Below are 22,517 nucleotides of genomic sequence, written 5' to 3'. Positions count from 1 at the left end.
TTTCGTAAGTTTTCTGGCATTGTTTTTCACCGTCATTTTCTTTACCTCATCCTTTATTGTTTATTACTAGAGTTGTAGGAGTGGTGGATTGTATGGAAGTTTCCTTTCTGTTTTTTTAATTTAATCTAGATGTGTTCATGTTGTACCTTTGGTATCAAGTGGACCTGAGAAGCGCATGGTGATCATTTAGTACAGTTTTCCTCCTGCCCTAGAGAGTCATCCAAGTAGAGCACCTCCAGCAGAGTGGCCTTGCAAGCAGTGGGAGCCCTGTCTTCAACAAGTTTCTGCTTCTACTCACCAACGATCCTCCTCCTTTCACTCGTGGCTCTCATTTTGTCCTTGGGTTCTGGACATGGTAGCTCTTCTTTTACACATGATGGTATAAAGGAACTCTAATATATTCAAAACTAGTTACTTTATCCTGTAGTGGTGAGTCTTTCTACCACCCCGGATGTTAATTATAACTTTTGGATAAGGTAAGTGTTGAGGGTATGCATACTTTGGTTAATTATTCCCTAAATCTCTGACTTATTGGCAAAATTCTTCTCAGCAGTCAGATAATCTTTGGTTGCCATTGTCTCTTTTAGTTTGGTGGTCTCTGCATTTTCCTTTGGAACAGGATAAGGTATTACCTGACTTGATGTAGTACTGCCAGCATGGTACTGTCTGCCCAGAATAGGCTAGAATGGGATTAATATCTCCCATGGTCCTGGATATGGTTCATTTATTGCTATGTATTTTTTTCTAATATTGTTTTAGTTGTACATGGACACAATACCTTTATTTTATCTGTTAATGTTTTTTTGTGGTGCTGGGGATTGAACCCAGTGCCTCACACATGCTAGGCAAGCACTGTATCACTGAGCCACAACCCCAGCCCATTTATTGCTATATTCTGAAGTTACTTTATTAGTCATATCATAATACAATTTTGTTGAGCTTACAACCAACTAAAATCTGAAGATTTTTTCTTTTACTTTATCAGTTTTCTTATGCCTGTTTTCTCACCCATCTTGTTTTTTTAAGTTTTTTCTTTCTTTTTTAATCTCAAAAGGACTTTATGATGGGTATAGTGGTGCATGCCTATAATCCCAGTGGCTTGGGAGGCTGTGGCAGGAGGTTCGCAAGTTCAAAGCCAGTCTCAATAAAAGTGAGGCACTAAGCAACTCAGTCCCTGTCTCTAAATAAAATACAAAATAGGGCTAGGGATGTGGCTCAGTGGTTAAGTGCCTCTGGGTTCAGTCCCTGGTAACAAAAGTGAAAAAGAAAAGAAAAAAAGGATGTTACATTTATCCATGTTAAAAACATTTTTCTTAGTTTCATCATGCCAAACAGTATTTTGAATGTTGAATCTGTTATTGAACATTAACTACCCTACCTGGCTTTGTTTTTTCTATGTATTTTAGCCTTTCTGTAGTTCAGTACTAATGGAGCAGCTGGCCACAAGGGTTGAGTTCCTCCTGAGCCACTGCCCAGGCTCTTCAGGCTAAGCTGCCCAGCCATCTTGTCTGTGAAAGGGTTCTCTACCCCATGTAGGCAGACATGTGGTTCTGTTTACGATCTTGTCCCCAGAGCCACTGGATTATAAGATGATTTCTGCCATTGCAGTCACATTTTGTGACCAGTTTTCCAATTGTGTAGGCTGAGTGCACATGCAGGCTGGCCTGCCGTAGACAAGGGAGGGCATGTTCTTGGTTGCTACTTTGGTGGATTACCCAACAGCTGTTCTCACCCTGGTCTGATGGAGGTAGTGTGGTGTGATGAGAGGAGCATATTCTTTGGAGCTGGTTAGTCCTGGGTTTGAGATCCCATTCTGGTCCCATATCTATTACCTGTGGTCTTTGGTTAGGTCATCTCACCCAGCCTTTTTTAAAATTTTTATTTTTTTTGTAGTTGTAGATGGATAGAATGCCTTTATTTTATTTGTTTATGTAATGCTAGGGATTGAACTCGGTGTCTCACACAAACTGGGCAAGCACTCTGCCACTGAGCTACGGCCCCAGCCCTTACCTAGCCCCTTTTTTATATTTCATTTAGAGACAGGGTCTCACTGAGTTGCTTAGGGCCTCACTAAATTACTGAGACTGGCTTTGAACTTGCAATCTTCTTGCCTCAGCCTCCTGAGCCACTGGATTACAGGCATGTGCCACCATGGCTGGCCATCTTACAAGGGTTGTGAAGTATCTAAGTGTATGTGAAACCAGGAAGCCTGGAGTTTGGCAGCATTGTAGGTATTTAAAAATTGGTAGCCACGATTAATCATTAATCATGTTTCCATCTTCAGTAGAAAGTCACAATGTTAAGATAGATAATGTTATTGTGGAATAGTTAGAGTAGACTGAAGATGGTTTTTCATAAAAAAACTTTAAAGACCATAGGAAATATTCAGTTCTCATATTTTTTGCTCTGAACTTTTATTCCTGTGCAGTCTCAACAGTTCATGATTGGACTGTAATTTTCATGCCTGTTAGGTTGCAGACTATACAGTAATCACAAAAGAAAGCATAACTTCTGAGCCACATTCCCAATCCTTTTTTGTATTTTATTTTGAGACCAGGTCTCACTAAGTTGCTTAGGACCTCGCTAAGTTGTTGAGGCTGGCTTTGAACTTGCAATCCTCCTGCTTCAGTTTCTCGAGCTGCTGGGATTACAGGCGTGCACCACTGTGCCTGGTGAGGTTGATGGTTTGTTGATGCTAGTCTAGGGACTGTGGAGACAGCTGAAATACTTAATTATGTATAAGCTGATCCATTTGGCCAGACAAGGAATTTTGATCATAATAGCTAAAGCTAAAAACAGTGCCTTATATATTTTTTTGTACTGAGGCTCAAACCCAGGGCCTCATACATGCTAGGCAAGTGCTATACCATTGAGTTACATTCCAGTTCTTTTTTAAAAAATTTTTTAGACAGTCTTGTTAAGGCTGGTCTCAAACTTGTGATCCTCTTGTCTCAGCCTCCCAAGTAGCTGGGATTAAAGGCATATGCCCTTTCTGTTTTCTCATATAAAATTGGTTATTCCAAAATAAACTTGATTGTTAGCTCATTTTTTGGTTTTTCTTTTTAAGTTTTTTGTTATGTGGGGGATGGGTCTCATGTACACATGTATGCCACCACACCTAGCTATTTAAAATATTTTTGAGGGCTGGGGATGTGGCTCAAGTGGTAGTGCACTCTCCTGGCATACATGAGGCCCAGGGTTCGATCCTCAGCACCACATAAAAATAAAGATATTGTGTCCATCTAAAATTAAAATTAAAAAAAAAACATTTATGAGACCAGTATGCCAGTTCTGTCTTCTCTTGTGGTATTGGTTATAATTCCAAAATTAATGTGATAGTGTTCTCTCTCTCTCTCTCTCTCTCTCTCTCTCTCCCTCCCTCCCTCCCTCCCTCCCTCCCTCCCCCCTCTCTCCCTCCCCCCTCTCTCCCTCTCTCCCCCTCCCCTCCCCCTCCCCCTCCCCTTCCTCCCCCCTCCCCTTCCTCCCTCTTTTTTTCCTTAGTTTGTAAAGGCATAGTCCATGATGTTTGCACAGTGACAGAATTGCCTAATGGTGTTTCTCATAATGTGACCCTGTGGTAGGGTGCATGAGTATACATTCAAGCTTTCATAACGAGAATTTGTAGAGGAACATATTGTTGTGCTTAATTTAATGTGAACTACTTGACAAAAGTAAGTCTGGATTTTTCTAGGTTGCCAGTTGGCCTTTCTCCTTCCCTCCCTCCCTCCTTTCTAAAAAGAGAAGAGGTCTCTCTTTTGCTTTTGCTGGCCTAGAACTCCTGAGTTCCAGGGATTGTCCTGCCTCACCCATTCTCCTGCCTCACCCACTGAAGTATCTGGACTGCATTGTGTGCATGTCACTAAAGTGAAGTGGATAAGATTATCCCTTTTTCCTTGCTCTTAGCATCTCAGCAGTGTATTTGACCAAGTAATTGCTTTCTGAGCTTTATATATTTTCCAGGAGATTTAGAATTCCAAAGGCAAGCCATAAACTTATCTCATTTGATACCAAGGTGCTGTTTAGGAATGAAGAAAAAGCAAAAACTAGCCTTTGAGGAAGAGGAATCATGGTCGACACTGGAGGAAGAATGGCCATTAGTATGAAATTTCAAATGATGACCTTGCTTTTCAAAGTAAAGGCCATTGCAGGATCTTACCCACTTCTCTTGATGGTCCCTCTAAGCTGTCACATGGTTGGACTCTGGCCTGTGCCCTCCTCTGCCTGTGCCCTCTGTGAAGGTGGCTTAGTGCGGCAGACAGTGCCCCCAGCACTCCCTCAGTAGTCTTTCCGTTAGCTGCTACCTTCGAATCCCACGTGGCAGTCACATACCCATTTCTCTGTCTCTTCTCCTTTGTAGGAACACATCTGAGGAGAGCACTTGGCACAGCTGCTGTGGAATCTGCTGTCTGCTCCTGTTCTCAGTTGTTTCTGTGTGGTTAAGACCCTTCATTTGGTCTCTGCCATAGATGGTGTACTGTCCATCTCTCTTAATTAGAACTCCGGTTCTGTCTCTGCTTCTGCAGCAGTCCTTTGGTGTGTGTGCTATGCGTTCATGCACAGCTCTCTGAGACTTGGTCTGGCATTGCCAACTTATTCCTGTCATCTGGTCACTTCTCCTTGTCACCTGGGCCTTGGGCCATCTCCCTGCTGTGAATTTCTTAAGGCTTCTGGGTCTTCTGTCCTCTTTGCTTTCAGGCAAGTCCTGGAATACTTGATGCTTCTCTGTCACCCACCAAATTATGTCTACATGTTGAGTCTGCACTTAGACTTCATGACTGATGAACTCTTTTGGCTGGGCTCTCCTCCATAGAGCTTCTTGCTGAGGAATGAGCTTGGAGTTTGTGCTTCCTTTGTCTGTCTTTTCTGTTTTCAATTTTACTGTGTTTTTCAAGGTGGGGAGGGACCAGTTGGGTGAACACTGCTACTTAAAAAGCACCTATTGTTTAACAAAGCACATATTAAGTGGGGCTGATTCCTACTGTTCTCAGCCAAAATATCAAGTATCAAAGAAGTAACAAATGAAAACTGGGAAAGATACTTGGGTGGTACAAAGCTGATTGCTTTTGACATGTTCTTTGGAAATAGTGGCAGAGCAAATAAAATGAAACTGGCTCTAAGTTGTTTTGCCCTCTAAAGAAATTAATTGTTTCTAGCAGATACTCTGGTGTTTGATTTTAATTAGTGGGGGGAGGTGTGAGCTTGGTTAGTTTTATAATATTGACACCTTTACTAAACATGGTCTTTCTAGTTGTCTTATGGTCTTTTCCTTTCTTACTTTGTGATAACTACTTTCAAAGGCAGGCTCTTTTTACTTGTTTTTGCCTCTTGTGAAAATGACATTTCCCTGGCATGAAACTTTGCTGTCAGGGGGAAGAGTTTATCATTAACTTACAACACCGAGAGGTAGCCTGCCATCATAGTGACTCTGCATTCTTCTATTTATAGATACTTTCCTCCCTGTCCTGTTAGCTACAGGCTGCTTTCAGCACAGCAATAGCAATCACCACACCCTTCTTGAGTTCAACTTTTCATTTGGATCTTGTCACACTCTTCACAAAGTTCCCTTTCCCTGCATGTGTGAATCAGATCCTAGGAGAGTGCTGAGACTCAGTTGTCTGAACACTGCCTGAGTGGAGGAGCCAGCAAGAACAACTCTGCAGTAGCTTGGTTTGTTCAATACATCCTGTTCCCAGCCTGCTTGTAAACTCAGCCAGAGGGCTGGTGTAACTGTGTCTGCTGCTTGTGGAGTAAGCAAGTTGTTTTGGATCCTAAGGGAGGCCATGAGGACTCGGTTTTCCCAGGATGAGTAAGGATTCTAGATCCACTACCGACCCCCCACCCCCCGTTGATCAGATGTCATTATTTCCCAACATGTTTGAAAGGCCTGAGCATTTTTTGTTCCTGTTTGTTTTTTTTAATATTTATTTTTTAGTTATAATTGGACACAATATCTTTATTTTTATGTGGTGCTGAGGATTGAACCTGGACGAGCGCTCCACCTCTGAGTCACAACCCCAGCCCCTCCTCTTTGTTTTTGAGTTAGCTTATAAAATAGAATAAATTCTCAGAGACATGTATTTATTTTTATTTTTATTTTTTTCTAGAGAGGAGAGAGAGAGAGAATTTTTTAATATTTATTTTTCAGTTCTCAGCAGACACAACATCTTTGTTTGTATGTAGTGCTGAGGATCGAACCCAGGCTGCACTCATGCCAGGCAAGCATGCTACCGCTTGAGCCACATCCCCAGACCAAGACATGTATTTATTTTTAAATTTGACTAGTTTAATCTAAACCAGTAATGACCCAGCTGTATCCCTCCTTATTCAAGATCTAGCCTTCTCCATTATTTCAAGATAAAGAATGAAAACTTCCTCTTATTGCTATACTAGCCTAGATATTAAAGGATGAGAAAGTTTGGTGGGGGGTGATTGGTTGGTTTATTTGGTACTCAGGATTGAATCCCAGATGTATTTTACCACTGAGCTACATCCCTAGCCCTTTTTGTTTTGTTTTGTTTTGAGACAAGATCTTGGTAAATTGGTGAGACTGGCCTCAAATTTATGACCCTCCTGTGCTGCTAGGATTATGTGCATGAACCACTGTACCCAGCTAGTTTTTTGTTTTCTTATGATTTTTTTTCCATTGAAAAAATTGTCAGCCCGGGTTGTTGTATTTTAAGAATATACATGATTTCTCATATATATCGTTAATTTAAAGGAAAGGGAAAATGTAGCTTATAACATTTCCCTATCTAGGCCATATTGGCCCTTCTGTGAAAATGTTGTTAATGATTAACCCAGACTGTGGAAATAGATGGGGGGATCATTTTAATATCAAGATGATATTAAAATGAACCATGATTGTAGAATAAAATTAAACCTGCTCTGTGTAAAGCTGTAGCCACTACCCATGTTTTAATCTTGAGCATTTGAAATGTGAGCAGTCCAAATTGCAATTTGCTAGCTAGGCACAGAGGCACACGCCTGTAATCCCCGCTGCTCAGAAGGCTAAGGCAGAAGATTGCAGGTTCAAAGCCAGCCTCAGCAGCTAAGTGAGTCCTTAAGCAACTTGTTGAGACTCTGTTTCAACATTTTAAATTGCATTGCTTAAGGGTAAAATACACACTGGAGTTTCACCAGTTTTCTTTCATTTTTCTTTTTCTTTTTTAACCTTGGTTTTTGTTTCTATTTGAGGGTTAGTTTTTGTAAGGACAAGGTCTTGCTATTGGTGAGCTGTAGTGATCCTCCCACTTTGGCCTCCCTTGGAACTGAGGTTACAGGCACACAGCAACCACGCAGCTCTTACCTGCTATTTCTACTAGGTAGGCCTTGCTTGGGTGATACAAGGAGCTAGTGTCATTCTGAGAGAAAGGGCCTCTGAGGAGGACTGAAAAGGGATTGGGATATATAGGAATTTTAGCATGAATAACGTGCTCACATGCTTTTGTGTACATAAAATCATGTAAGGTGTGTATTTCAAAATATTCCCTTCATAGAACATTTTAAGAAATAGTATTAAAAGTTTCTGATACATTTTGAAGTCTTGGTCTTTCCCATGTGTTATTTGGGCAGAAGCAGCTGCTTCTCCTATTTTTGTGCTGTTTATTTGTTCTCCATATGTTTAGGTAACTGCAGTTCTTTAAACTGGAAATACGCACTGTATTGCAAATCTGGCAAATGATATCAGATATTCACTTTGAATTTGGAATCTTAAAGATTCCGGTGGGACCAGTCCTGCAATGTTATAGACTGATTTAGCATTATGGGTGTATGACCTGTGTAGTCTCACAGGGCCCCACATTTAAAAGTGCTTGCTTTAATGCTTTGCTATTGATATCTCAAAATTCATCATAATCTTTCAGTCTTTTTTGGAATTTTGGAATATTTTGTTCTGGTCTAGCCAGTCCTGGGTTACAGGTATTTCAGGTAGACTGGAAACTGGAGGCTTAGCAGAATATATTTGCTCCTTAGTTGGATAGAAATTTACTAAATTTAAGCACAGCAACTTCGTATGGCAGTGAGATTTTTGAATTTGAAATTCATTAGACTTCTTCCTTGTCATTCCCATATTTGCTGCTCATTTGTTGGTAGGACCACAAGCAGTTCTATTTCCAGGGAAACTAATACGTTCTCATGGTACATAACTTTAGAATGTTTTTGGGCCTCTGTCTTTTGGGGGAAAACCCACTTACATAAGCTTATCCAGAGGGAGTTGCTGAAATAAATAACACAGTTGCTTAGTATATTTTTCATGGTTATGTAAATATTTGAATATGCTTACTGCAGTTTTTGAAGGTGAAGACTAAAATGATCCTTGGTCATTTCTGTGTGAGTTAAGTTGCTCAGCAGTGGCTTAATGAGATGACATCAGTAGCATCTGAGAGATAGAATCTCAGTCTGGAGCCCTGCTGTACTGAGGAAGAATTTGAACACTATTTCAAAACCCTGGGCTGGTTCCTGTGCCTGTGAAGACTTGGAAAGCTTTGCTTTAAAGCCCCCTGATGGCACTGTTGTCCGTGTCCATGCCAAGTGCTTATAGGTCCCAGCTGCTCATTGCCATCACCAGATGATTTGGTGAGGTACTGAGGTTGATGACTTTCCCAGGGCCTCTGAGTTAGCCCAGTGGTTGACCTGGCAGTGGAATCCAGGTCTGTTTAGATGATAGGAGGCCTGAAAAGATTTGGGGGTAAGTGTTTATTTGATGAAAACAAGTGATTAGAGGTTGTTTGCATAAACTAGTATCGCCCCTGCTCTCTGTTAGCAGTCTTCTAGTGAGTTCTGTGGCAGTACTGATGTTTTGTTATACCTCTTGCAGGTAATTTACCCACTCTCCATCTAGTTTCTGTGTCAGAGGCAGGGGAACACTTTTTCTCCCAGGGACACATACTGCTTGAAAATAAAGGGACTTTGCCCCAGTTTTCACTCTAGGGAAGGTTTTGGTATCATAAAAGTATTTTAGTAGTTTCAGAGGATCTTTCATGAACATGCTTGATCTGAGGTGAATTTTATTGTGTCCTACTTTGTGTAGGATGTCATTTTATTTTGTCCTATTTTGTGTAAGATGTCATTTTTCACTAGTCTGAAGTTACTAGTCTGATTTCTAAACAGCAGAGGTCATCCTGTGTGGCATCAAGTAATAGGTGATGCCTAGGGATCTGCTCCCTTAAACTTCCAGCCCCTTTGAAAAAAAGCTCATTTTCAAACTTTGCCATCTAACTTAATAAGACAATTCTAGGATTTTGAAGAAAGATGGAGGATGATTTGGTTTCACCAAACTTGTTTTGTTGATTGGTTTATTTTATGGAATTAAATATCCCTAAATCCTAGATAACTGTAAGTTTAGGGCATGCATTTAAAGTATATTCATTTTTACCAAAGCATACTTGTTTTATGTTCCTACTCTCTTAGACTTACAAATCTCAGAGTATTATTTTTTATTTTTTGTCTTTTAAAAATATTCATTTTTTATTTGGCGGACACAACATCTTTGTTTGTACGTGGTGCTGAGATCGAACCCAGGCCGCACGCATGCCGGGTGAGCGCGCTACTGCTTGAGCCACATCCCCATCCCAGAGTAATATTTTTTAAAGGACTTCATTTGACCTCAGTGCAGGCAGTTGAACTTTGTAGTTGCTTCTTTCTACTTCAAAGGGCACAAATAGAAGCAAGTGCCAAGTCAGCAGTAACTAATTTACCAGTGTCATTTGTTTCCAGTCACTTGCTGTTTGGCTAAAAGGTAAAATACTTACTGTTTACAGAGTCTACTGTGGTTTACATTTTGATTTTGAGTTAGTGGTATGCCAATATAAAGAACTCACTGTGGAAATGTCATTTTCAGAGTGTTGGGATTTGAAAAAAAAAATGCTATTTTAGCTTAGGATAATTGAGGGAAAAAAGGGAATTAGTCATTTAATAATTGCTTAAGGAAAAAAAAAAGTTTCCTGGTGTTTAAATCTTGTGCTCAAAATAAGTGTAGTAAAACACAAAGTCACGGGTGGGTGATTGGAGGGCCTGGGTCATCATGTGGGTCAATCAGCTGGAGCACAGGGCCATGTAAGGATGGCTCTGCTGCCGGGAATGTTGCTCCAGCTCATTCCAACAGCCTGGGCACAGTGCTCAGATTGGCAGGCAATTTTCTACCAAGTGGAATTTGGGACCAGTTTCATTCTTAAGGGCCCTTTTGGTCACTGTTATCCAGCTAGATGGAAAGAGTGTGGAGGTTTTATGGTTCATGGTACCTTGGAGGAAACCTGTCCTCCTGTTGTAGGCAGTTGGGAACTGCCTAGGAGAGTGCTCCAGGGGAAGAGTAGAGAGTGCTTGCTGTCTGCATGCAGGTGCAGAGGTGAGAGCTGTGGGTGGATTCAGGAAAGGGCAGAAAGCAGGTGTCAGTGGGGGCTTCTCCCTTTGGTGCAAAAGTGGACATCACATTTTTCTGTAAAGGATCCAGTAGTAAATATTTTAGACTTTGCAATCCACAGATGGTTTCTGTCACATAATCTTTTTTCTCTAAAACAACTCTTTAAAAACGTTAAAACTGGGGCTGGGGATGTGGCTCAAGCCGTAGCGCGCTCGCCTGGCATGCGTGCGGCCCGGGTTCGATCCTCAGCACCACATACCAACAAAGATGTTGTGTCCACCGAGAACTAAAAAATAAATATTAAAAATTCTCTCTAAAAAAAAAAAAAAACAATAAAAACGTTAAAACTATTTTTAACTGGAAGGTTGTGGGTTGGATTGGGTCTGGGTTTGCCAACTCCTTAGTTTATTATGATTAATTAATTATCCAGTATTTATTGAGTTTCCTTTATACAGTTAAGATTTTAGAAATCAAGTTTTTACTGGATGTAGATAAATCATGTTAATTCATATTATAACTATCTGGTTTATAGACATTCTTAGTTCTTACTTGATTAATGTATCTTGTTTTAGGTAGCTAGTAGTATTTTATTGAATTTGCTTTTTTTTTTTTTGATGTTTTTCTTAGTACTTTTCATAATTCTTTGCCTTTATGTATTGTCGAAGTCCGGCTGCAGCAAAATAACGGGGGGGGGGGGGGGGTGACAAGCAACTTGTGTAGATTGATATAGCAGGAGTGGAAGCTGTTTATTGTAGGACAGGAGGGGTATATATACATTCCACACAGCTTATCTTAATTAACATAAACTAGATAGATCAGTCAACCAATAAGGAATCTCCACACTTAATGGCTTGCTGGCGCCACCTCACAAACCACTCCCTCTGGCAAAATGCCAGGCGCCATCCTGACTTGTTTACAGACTCTTAACAATGTATAGGATCCCCCCCCCAAAAAAAAGACTTAGTACTTTTTAAATGAGATCAAATTATTTTTAAAGTCTTCAGGTCAAATTTTTAACTATGCCTTTTTTCTGACTTCATGTGTAGAATGTATCAGATTACTAGAAATTTGACTTTCAGACTTGAGTTATACTCTGACCTGATAACACTGGACATATGTATGAAAGTGTTTCAATGTATGTGGTATCATTATACCTTTATATGAGGACCTTTGTTTTGCTGAAGTATTTAAAATAAGTCAAATGAAGTAGTTGATCTGCAGACATCCTAGGACCAAAATATTCATGATGAGTTTTCATGATGAGACAAGGTGACCTGATATAAATGATTAGTTTTTTTGGAGGGAATTCTTCAAGGTGATTTTGCTACTTAGCTAAACTAGAGCCTTCCTCTCACTTATATCCTTACAAGATGGTGCAGGTTAGTTCATGCTTAGAGTCTGTCAGCCAGCCAGGGACACACATGCTCCTGTTTCAGGACACTATGCCGCTCAGGGCTCATTTAGTCATTGCAAGTTCTAATACTAGGTATGGGGAAGAATGATTAAAAATACACTTATTAAAAAAAGAGTTTGATTTTTAAGAATTCCCAGATAAATGAGTTGCGTTACTTTGGCAGAAGCATTGTAGATGGTATTACTTTGTGTCCTCCAAAAAGGGACAACTTCTTTCCTTCCTTTTCATAGGAATGTAAAACAGGGTTCACCCCTTGCCTCAATTGTATTTACCTTTTGGTATCCTTTTGTCTTTCTTTTTTCTGTTTGTCAGTTTTACTAGGATAAGATGGCATGAAAACTTTTTTTTTCCTTGCCATTTCCCACAAATCTGAAAACAAAAAGAAATTTATGTCCGAGGTTTATGTCCACTGACCTTTTCCCAAAAATTCCTTTCCTGTTACTTGTATGTCACCTTTGCTCCACTTCTTCAATAATTGTAGAAGCAGGTTATGTTTCCTTCACTAGCAATAGCCTTATAGGATGCCCTCCTGCTCCCATCCTGAAGGTTGCTTGGTAGCATGCGAGTATATATAATCTCTATGGGAATTGTGCTTCTCCAGCATGTTCTGTGATGTTGTCTGCACATAATTACCAGCCTAATTGCTAGGAGGAAAGAGATGGCTGTGCCCCACACTGTAGCCCCTGCGTTGTGTTATCCCATGGAGCTTCATGTCGAATGGCAGCCCCCGTGTGGATTCTTCATGAGTGAGGTGTTGAGAGTCTCAGCTGGGTGAACCAGTGTGGCGACTGCTCATCTGAAAACAGTATCAGTGCTGTTGCTGCTAATTGATTGAGCATATTGCCGTGACTCCATGAAAGTACGAAAAGATTTTTTAAACAGAGATGATTTATAATGCTCTTTATATTTCATGATATTTTCATCTAAAACTTGTTTGTTACAGAGCTTTTTTGTGCTTCCTTTAAACCGTCATATTTTGAATATTATGATCATATACTTACCAGTGAAGTCCAGTGTTCAGCAGCCCATCTTGTGAAGTGGATATGCCTTTGCAGATCTGGAGTAACATGCCTTGGTGTAGTTTTTCTTTTTTAATTCTGGATTGATCAGATTGACCAGCTGTGTAATTAAGTTTTGCTCTCTATGATCTCTATTGTTTAAAAAATTATTTGGGGGCAGATGTTCATGAGAGCATCAAATCAGGATAAGTTCCTACCTGAGCTAATATGAGTAGATTTAGTAAAATATATATTTAGAAAAATACGTGTGCTTTTTTCATAGGTTATGACCTTCCTTTCCTTTACCGAGGACTCTTGTTAATCCCCTGTGAATATGGGCATGCTTTTTTGGTGATGATGATAATGGGGACACTGACGGGGTAGGAAGGGAAGCACCAGAAGATGCCACGGTATTGACTGGGGTTATGTGGCATAAGTATGTCTTACAGAACTCAGGTTTAGGAATTCTGCAGTGAGCATCTTTGACAGTAGTGGCTTTGAAATGGTCCTGTTCCTATTGAAGACTTTGATTCTTGCTATCATCTTCTTACCTATGGGCCAGAAGTAGCCTTTGAGGTCACCTCATCCTAATAGCCATTAGATTGAGTTGTGGGCCCCCTGTTCATGTTTCCATTTGTAACAACTGAGTGCCTTTTTAAAATTATTATTATTCTTTGTAACTTGAAGAAAAGAAACATGTTTTCCTTGTGTATGGGGTGGGGGGTGGGGGGGTGGAGGAGATGAACTGGAGGAAGGAGTATACATGTGGCATTGTGGAGTGATTATTTTAAATTTGATTGTCAAAAGTGTTTTTCCTAGTAACCTCTGGTTCTTCCGGAGTTAGGTTCCAGTTTTTAGTTTCTATATTAACAATTGCACAGGTTTTATCATTTTATGATTTCAGGTTCTTTCATGAGCTGTCAGAGGCTAAAAGTGTGGGTTTACAGTGGTGATTTAATTTCTTCATACTCCAGTGTCCTAGTTAGGCCCCATCACTTGTCATTGGTTCCTGAAGACAGTACTTCTGTGTGAGAATGTGTTCTTTGCCCTTCAGGAATGGCTTACTTTCTGCCTTTCCCATCATTAAATTTCTGGCAAAGTGTGGATGAGTTACTTTTACAGGTTAAGAACACCCCAGGTTTTTTTTTAGCTTAGAGCATTTTCAAATCAACTTTTTTTTTTAAACCATGAAAAACTTTTTTTTTTTTTTTTTTGAGAGGGGGAAAAAAAATCCTGCCAGTGTTATTCATTAAAAAAGCATTTTATAGGTTCAGTTTAAAATTTATTTTACTTAGATGTGAACCAAGTTGACATTTTAGATTGTAAAACTGAACTGAAATTTGAAGTATGGAAAGTTAATATGCAAAGTTGAAATTTTATGAACTACTCTCTGCATTTTGTTTAGACCAGCATGTTTTGGAAATTTGATCTTCACTCATCATCCCACATAGACACACTTCTAGAAAGAGAAGATGTAACACTGAAGGAGTTAATGGATGAGGAAGATGTTTTACAGGAATGTAAAGCTCAGAACCGCAAACTTATAGAGTTTCTGTTAAAAGCAGAATGTCTCGAAGATTTAGTCTCATTCATTATAGAAGAACCACCTCAAGACATGGATGAAAAGATCAGATACAAGTAAGAAAATTCAAACTTCTCTTTAGGGTGGGATTAAGTGAAATGGGGATAGAAGATTATAGTTCTTGCTGTCCAAGAATCCCCTAGAGCCACTGTAGCCATTGACAGAAGGTTATGGTGGTCAACAATGACAGGCATAGTGGGACACGTATAATTCATTCTACAACTAAGTTCAGCGTATCACAGAAGTCTAACGAAGATTGTTCTGAATTTTACCCAGAAGGTTTTGTGGAAGAGCAATGTGCTTTTTAAACAGTGATGACCAGTTTCTTAAAATAGTAAGACAATTCAAGTAAGTATTTTCCCTACTTAGTTCTTAGTTTAGCAAAAGGAAATGGTGCTCCCTTTCCCCTGTTAGTTATGACACATGATGGGACCCTGAACCTTGACAGTTCTGTTTCTTCACCAGTGTCTTTGATAGGAAGCCAGAGGTTACGTGACTGCCCAAGATCACACCGCAGGTCTGAGTTGGAGCTTGGGTTGTGTTGAGCATTGCTGATACAGTAAAGGCTGACCTTCTGTTACCTGAAGATTAGGGCATGGGTCTTTGTGAACCTTAGCAAAGCTATATTTAAACAAGTGACACTACAGATAACTCTAGTGGATTTATCTACTCATTACTGGTATAATCTGCTTACAAACAGAAAAAAGACCACATTAGAGCAAGAATCCTTTATCCCCATTGCTTATAACACTTTTATATATATCCCTGGAAACCCTTTGTGAGTACTCCATAGGCATGTTAGTATTGGTGTTTTGGTTATTTCTCCATATCCAATGTTAGTGAAACATTTGCTCCCTGCCCCCAGAAAACAGAGAACCTTCAGGAACAAAACATTGACATACATTAAGTAAATTTAATGGAACAGGAAGAGTCATGGACCCCACTCTGCCCTGCTTTTCAAGCATCTGTTATTTTCTTCTTGGGAAGATTATGGCGTCAGGAAAATAGTACTGTAAATGCCTTCAAATTGCCCATGGCTTGTATTTCAGGGATGTCATGTTCTCTGCCAGCCATTTAGATTGATACATAGCATTTACTGAAGGCCTCTAATCAGAAATCAATGCCTTAATAAAGAAGAAAGAAATCTAATACTAGACATACTAATACACTGTCATCCCTCAAAAGATAGACACTTTGCTTCTTTGGAATTCTTTCCACGGTGAAGTAGCACATGGGTGAGCACTGCCTGCCTTGCGGCTTGTCCTTGCTGGGATGCTGTGGATCCTAGAGCACAGGCCTGTGATTGGGCCACCTGGAAGGAACATAACCCTCCCTTAGTACAAGCTTTGAGAACTCTGGCAAGTGGCTTTCCTATCTCGGGTCTCGGTCTATTTCCTCATGAGCTGAATGGAGCTAATAGTTCTTTAGCTGCAAAAAGAGTAGGCATACAGAATGTAAAGTTCTTAGTTTAGCAAAAGGAATCAGTACTCCCTTTCCCCTGCCAGTTATGACACATGATGGGACCCTGAACCTTGACAGTTCTATTTTTTCACGTGTCTTTGAGGCTAGGAGATCAGATGTGCCTCCCTGAACACATGGACCCTGGATGTTCTGGGTAGTCCCATTTGGAAGGGACATGATGAGTTGGGCAGAACAGTACACTGCTGTGCATTGGCCTAGGCAGAGCCACCAGCAGCATGTATGTGCCTTGGATGACTCAGACACCTAGATTAGCATAGAGCGGTTTTTCAGGTGGGATGGAAAACATTTTTAGGATTAAAATTGATTACAGTCAAGTTTAGGATTTTATGCTGTGAATATTGTAGTGGAATGGCCCACACTAGCACAGTTTTTGCTGGATAAGTCCTTGGAGAAAAATAAACAGGATAAGATAGGCCTGCCAAAGGTGCAGTGTGGGAGGAGGGCGTTCAGGAAAGTCCTCATTAGGAAGGTGCCAGTTGGTCAGAGCCATTCGGAAATGAGGGGTTGCCATGTGGGAGCTTGGCAAGGAACATCCAAGCAGAGGGAGTAGTAAGTGCAGAAACCCTTAGTTTACCCCAGGAACCACATGGCAGCCAGAGAAGGGGCAATCTCACTAATGGAGGAGAACAGGAGGAGAGAGAGGGATAGGGATGTGTTCACAGTGGTCCCAGAAATAGGCCTCATGGAACTACTGGGCTCAGTCAGACCTTTACTTTATCCAGGATGAGACAGGAAGGATCAGAGGGTTTTTTTGTTTGTTTTGTTTTGTTTAAAGATGGACACATTATTTATTTTTTATGTGGTGCTGAGAATTGAACCCAGTACCTTAAAAATTCAAGGCAAGTGCTCTACTACTGCTGAGCTATAACCCTAGCCTCAGGATCGGAGGGTTTTAAGCAGGAAGTAGTATTGCCAGGGTCCCTCTGCCTGTTCTAGGACCCTAGACCATGGAAAACAGGAGTTGGGGGCAGCCTGTTAAGAGGCTACAGTGATTAACAGAAAAAGATCTTAGTGGCTCAACTGGGGAGGATGTTCAGATTCCTGATGGACTCTATGAAGTTAGAACTGAAAGGGCCTCTTCCCAGTATAGGGTGGCAGGGGAAGGGCCAAGAATATTGAGGCTAGATGCCAGAGAAAGGTTAGGCATATGGCTTTGACCCTGTCAGGTTTGAAATGCCTGGTCAGTATCAGGTGGAGACAAGGGGTAGCACCAGGTAGTTGAAGAGATCATCTGCAGAACTGAGGCAGAGGGAAGGCTCAGAGTTCCACACAGGGACTGAGGAGTCACCAGATGCAAGAGGAAAACCAGGAGGGGCTCCCACCCTGAAAGCCACAGACAGTGGACTTCAGAGAGGAGGGAGGGACAGTGGCTAGGTGCTGTTGCTCCCAAGACTCACTGAAGTTAACAGTGTGGAAATATGGGCCTTGGTGCATGCCCTTTGATGTGATTGAGGGGGAGCAGAGACCAATCCTCCAGGCAGGCTTCTCTGGTGGGGATGGGGAGAACAAGTGGTGGCTGAGGCAGACGAGAGTCAGGAGAGGTGCAGGGTAGCTTAGGTGACATGGAGATGATGAATGGAGATGATGGTGTGTGGGTGTCCTGAAGAGAAGGAAGGATTATGGAGCAGATGGGAGGTCAAGTGGAGGGTGACTCCAGGAGCAGGGACCACCCCCATGCAAGGGGGAGGAGGGGTGCAGATGTAGGTCAGGTGGGTAGGGCTGGTCCTCTAGCTGCTTCTCTGTTTTCATTACAGGGAAGAGAGGTTGGGGGCACTTGCCCAGGGTTGGAGTGGAGGGCACCTTTGGGTGCCTTAGAGATTTATTGAATATTATGGAGGGAGGGAAAGACAGTAGCCCCAGCCTATCTGGAACCAGAACTTGGGCTTCCATGTAATGCCCACTCCACAATACACTCTTCTTGAGTAGCTCACACCACCGTGTCACCTATGGAACATGAATAGCTCCAAGGTGCCTTGCCCGGCTGTGGAGCTTCTGCTCAGAATCTGAGCACATTCAGGTGTAGGGTTTGCTGTCAGCTTGAGTCTGCTACCTTTTATTAATCTTTTATTTGCCAGTAAGTTTCACTTTGGGACAGTTGAGATGGTATATCCCTCACAGCCCCTCATAGGAGCATTTCTGCAGTTATTCATTAAACATTTAAATTACTTTATGCCAGGCCCTCTGGCCTGTTTGAATATAGTATGCTCCTCCACAGGATAAGGATCATTGCCATACTATGATGAACATAGAAACTGAGGCACAGAGAGGTTAACTTGCTTAAGGTATAAGCTTGTGAGTGTGGAGATAGAATTTGAACTAGATAGTGTGACTCAAAAGCTATAACTCTTAACCACTGAATTATCCTACCTGGGAAGGAGTTTGTGAAATGGCCCCTTTGGTGCCTATGCCATAAAGTGAGGGAGACTTTAATCGAACCATTCCCTACCGAAGTTTGTTATTTGGAAATGTGATCCTCATGCCCACACATCTGCCAGGGATGTTTTCGTCCTCCTCCAAGAGTTCATTTGTGGATGTTCTCATCCTGTTTAGTCGTCTGGCCTGACTGGAGACCCTCGGGGGTGCTGTGGCTGGTGGTGTGCTGCTGGTTGCTTCTGAGTCAGGCACCTCACATCAGGCAACTGTCAGCTTGCCTTGGATGCCTCAGGTGTGTCACACACTTTCTGGTGAATGGTCCTTACTTGCTCTCATCATGCAGCCATTTTTGGCTGTTTTGTCACCTCCCTGTTCTGGTCATTGTTTGAGCTTGCCACCCCTGATGAGTAGTTGAGGCTATGGCTCCTGGCTCCTGATAAGGAGGAACATTGGAATAGAGATCAGATAGAGCACTGTCTGGAAGAGTTTCCACTGTGACTTTTGACAGCAAAGGAGAAATAGTGGTGGTGGAAGGAGTGAGTGGAAACCATGGCTCTCTTGTCTGTTTTTCAGAGTGAGTGGTCTGGTGGTGAGAGGCATTGAGGTGCTGCAGGCATTTTTAAAGCTTTGAGGTCTCTGGAAGAGCCAGAAGTTGTTGCAGAACAGATGTCCTGATGCTTTGGGGGGGCCTGTGTCCTGCTGAGTAAGAGAATAGCAAGAAGTGACAGTGAGCTGGTTTGGTGTCTGTACTAATTCCTAAAGATGGAGCAAGGCTCGGGTGGAGAGCATGGCATCTGTATGCGTCTCACCTTGTAACAGAGGTTTCCTATTGTCCTGCTCAATGTATTCTCTTGAGATGTAATACAAGCTTAGCACTTGGCAGCCTAACAACAACTTTGTAATACATTTGCACCCCATCTATAAATGGAGATGGCCAGTCCAGGTACCTGCAGTGTGCCTTGTCATTTTACTAGGTGCTGTGTTCGTTTCCCAGAATCCAGTGGCCCTCACAGCCCCTTGTGGACTGTGCTGCTTAAGTGCCAGAGCAAGCTGCTGAAAGCTGTACCTCTAGCCTCTGCCCTCAGTGATAATGGAGAAGATCCACCCCTGCAGTGTGATTTCCCTTGGTTCTTGAGTCCTAACGATGCTCTAGTTTTATAGGGCAAAATGTGTTCTTATTAAAACTTGTTTTAAAAACAAATTTTAGACAAAGTAGAAAATTTATTATAATCTAGAGTTTGGATAGAACTTATCAAAATGATTTTCTAATTCCCAGTAGATGATTTTGTTGTCTTTGCAAACTATTGGGAAGCCTTCCTGCTTTGTGTTTTATTTAATGTAAGTAAACTGTTAACATGGTATGATGTCCTATTCTTCTAGGTATCCAAATATATCTTGTGAGTTGCTCACTTCTGATGTCTCCCAGATGAATGATCGATTGGGGGAGGATGAATCCTTGCTAATGAAATTGTACAGCTTCCTCCTGAATGATTCCCCTCTGAACCCACTACTCGCTAGTTTCTTCAGCAAGGTGCTAAGTATCCTTATCAGCAGAAAACCAGAACAGGTAAATACTGTTTTTTAAAAGGTAAGTATTAGGGCCACTCATTCTCTAGATGCTCCCCAGTAGTGTTATTGCTGTAGTGTCCCGAGTTTGCCTTAAGTCCAGGTTCTACATGAGAATATTTTTAAGCCTTAAGCATTGTGAGCACTCACTGACTTAATACTGATTTACATATTAATGAATGTTTCTCCTGTGATATATTCTAAGTACCTCAGATTTCTCTTAATTTGTTAACACACAATGATTTTCTCTTTTGACAAGTGCTTGGAAGCCTGAGAATACTGGTACCCATTTGTGTATATAGCCCTGTGGCTTGTAATCAAGCAGTGGAATATGTGAATGAAGTCCTAGTAGCCCTGGTTGCTTTGTTTGGTTTGTCCCCCATCCCAACCCCCAACAATTTTATCACAAATGAAATTTTAAAAGCTTTCCCACAAATGTGATTGGTGATTGGCTTTGTACTAAATAGTGATTCACTTTGATTCTAAGAATCTTAAACATTCAGCTTGAGACATCTGAATGCAGATGGACATGCAGCTCTGCAGCTTTTGTCTAGTAGTGCTGTCACCTCCCCTCCTCCTCCTCCTTTGTTTTTTCATTTAATAAAGGCTTTATTTTTCTTATAGGGAAAATATGTAGACAAATACCAGAAAAAAAATCGAATTCACTTTTATTAACAATCATTGAAGTAATACTTTCCAAAGTAATACATTTTGTAGACCTTATTTTTTCCCCCAGATATTTTATCTAAGAATTTCTAAAGCATTTCCTAATTAGACCCCATAATATGCCTATAAAGCAGGAACTACATTTTTATGAACTTGCTTAAAATTTTATTGAAATAATAGTCATTGTTTTTTATAGTAAAAACGTTTTTTAAAAAAGCAACTGTCAACAAGATTCACTGGCTCAGTTATATCCATAACTGAAAGAAAAAGAAATGTTCGAATATATCACCAATCAGAATCTGTTACTGTACAGATTTTAGGAGGTTTGAGTTAGTTCCAGTGCAGAAATAAGGCCAAAGTGTTTCTGTAAAATCATCAAAGTATAGAGAAGAGCTCTATCATCGATATTATAAAAGGAATCCTCTCCTCGTTCTTCTCTCTCTCTCCCTCTCTCCTTCTCTCCCCCCACCCCCTCCCTCCTTAATTCATATGTATTTAGGACTTTGATTCCATGTATCTCATATATGCAGTGGTTCTGCAAGTGTCATCCCTGAATCCTCAGTGTCACCTTGGAATTTGTCAGCAATGCAAGTTCTCGAGTTTCTGAATCAGAAACTCTGGGTGGTGGTGGGGAGGTGGCCAGCAACCCAGATGTTTGGGTCTTTTTGTTTATTTGTTTTGTTTTTGCAGTACTGGGGGAGTGAACCCAGGAGTGCTCTACCACTGAGCCACATTCCCAGCCCTTTTTATTTTTTATTTTGAGACAGGGTCTCGCTAAGTTGCCCAGCTGGCCTTGAACTTGGAGTCCTCCTGCCTCAGCCTCCCAAGTCAAGTGGGATTTCAGATGTGCACCACCACACCTAGTTATCAGTTTGGGTTTTTAGCTGGCCTTCCAACTCAGCTCTGATGCATGCTAAAATTTTAGTACTATTTCTCTAGTGGACCTTGGTGTGAAAAAGGATTTGTTTACCAGTTCATTTATGGGAATAGATGCACAAGAACAATCAGAGCCCCAGATGCTCAATTACAGACTATGATATTTGTGTCAGAGTTGCAGCAGAGTAGGGGTGTGATGACGTGGGGCGAAAGTAGTCGAGCCTGGTGACCTTCATGGTAGAAAACAGGCTCTGGTGACTTGTTCTTGCTATCAGCACACATGGAAGGATTGGAACTATTTTGGGCCCAGCATGTTCTGTCCTATGCCAAGGCAAAGTGGACACATGTTTTATTTTAGAAAGATGGTATCATTTCTCCATAGGATAACCTTCCTAAGTATTTTGGAAATACTGTTCTTTTGTCCTAGATAATAATTCCAAACTGAGGTTTGCTCATACCGATTGTCTTCCATTTTTGCCTTCTGTTGAGACATAAAAGTAATGGTGGCTGTTTTAGGAGAATGCGAACCATCTTGTCACTCTACTGCTTCACTTCTCCTCATTTCTGTACCATTGGGACCCAAATCATGACCCATGATTTTCAGTGTGCATAAATTGTAGGGTGACAACCCACAAGATGTTTTGGAGCTCTGAGTTTTTGTATTGGCCTTCCAAGTTAGACATGCCCTTTGTGTGGCAGTGACGGCATGTGCCGGTGGGGAGAGAACCCTGTCACCCTGTTGCTCATTGTAGTTCTATGCAGAACCCCTTGAATGATAATGAGAGGAATTGACAGCCCTTGGTCTTTTAGCTTCACAGAAAGGTCAAATGGGGATCCTCTGTCCTTTTGAGAATTACAAGTGTAGATAAAGGCATGACAATATTAGTCAGGTCTTGCAGCATAGATAATGACAAACATTCAGTGGCATGGTCACTAAAGACATTGTCCAGCTTATAGAGCAGGGCCCAGCTGTAGGACTTCAGTGTTGCATGGTATAACACCTCCTGGCACCATCTGTGGTACATCTTTGTCCTCACTGTGCTGCCCATAGTGGTGGTTGGCATGCCTTTAGGCTTCAGGTTCAGTGCTTTTGCCATTGAATCATGGAAGGTTTTGGTCACATGACTTTTTCTTTCTTTCTCCTTCACTGTTCTTTCAAATAACTACTGAGTGGTGTAAGTAAGTCACTTCTTGAAGGTTTAT

General features: G+C 41.3%; 1 protein-coding gene across 13 annotated transcripts in view; it reads left to right on the top strand.

The window, feature by feature from the left end:
• Positions 1–22,517, top strand: part of Ppp6r3 (protein phosphatase 6 regulatory subunit 3) — a 136,453-nt gene that overhangs the window by 48,378 nt on the left and 65,558 nt on the right. For 12 of the 13 annotated variants that reach the window (XM_026396525.2, XM_077797913.1, XM_077797912.1 and 9 more), the window contains 2 exons: positions 14,175–14,407; positions 19,587–19,773. In XM_026396525.2, coding sequence (XP_026252310.1) covers positions 14,181–14,407; positions 19,587–19,773 — 414 coding nt within the window. In that variant the 5' untranslated portion in view covers positions 14,175–14,180. The remainder of the gene's footprint in view (positions 1–14,174; positions 14,408–19,586; positions 19,774–22,517) is intronic. The other variant, XM_077797914.1, reaches the window with a different exon arrangement.

The sequence above is a fragment of the Urocitellus parryii genome, chromosome 4, assembly GCF_045843805.1.
Source record: "Urocitellus parryii isolate mUroPar1 chromosome 4, mUroPar1.hap1, whole genome shotgun sequence".
Classification (NCBI taxonomy): domain Eukaryota; kingdom Metazoa; phylum Chordata; class Mammalia; order Rodentia; family Sciuridae; genus Urocitellus; species Urocitellus parryii.
This window is presented reverse-complemented; position numbering and strand designations above follow the sequence as displayed.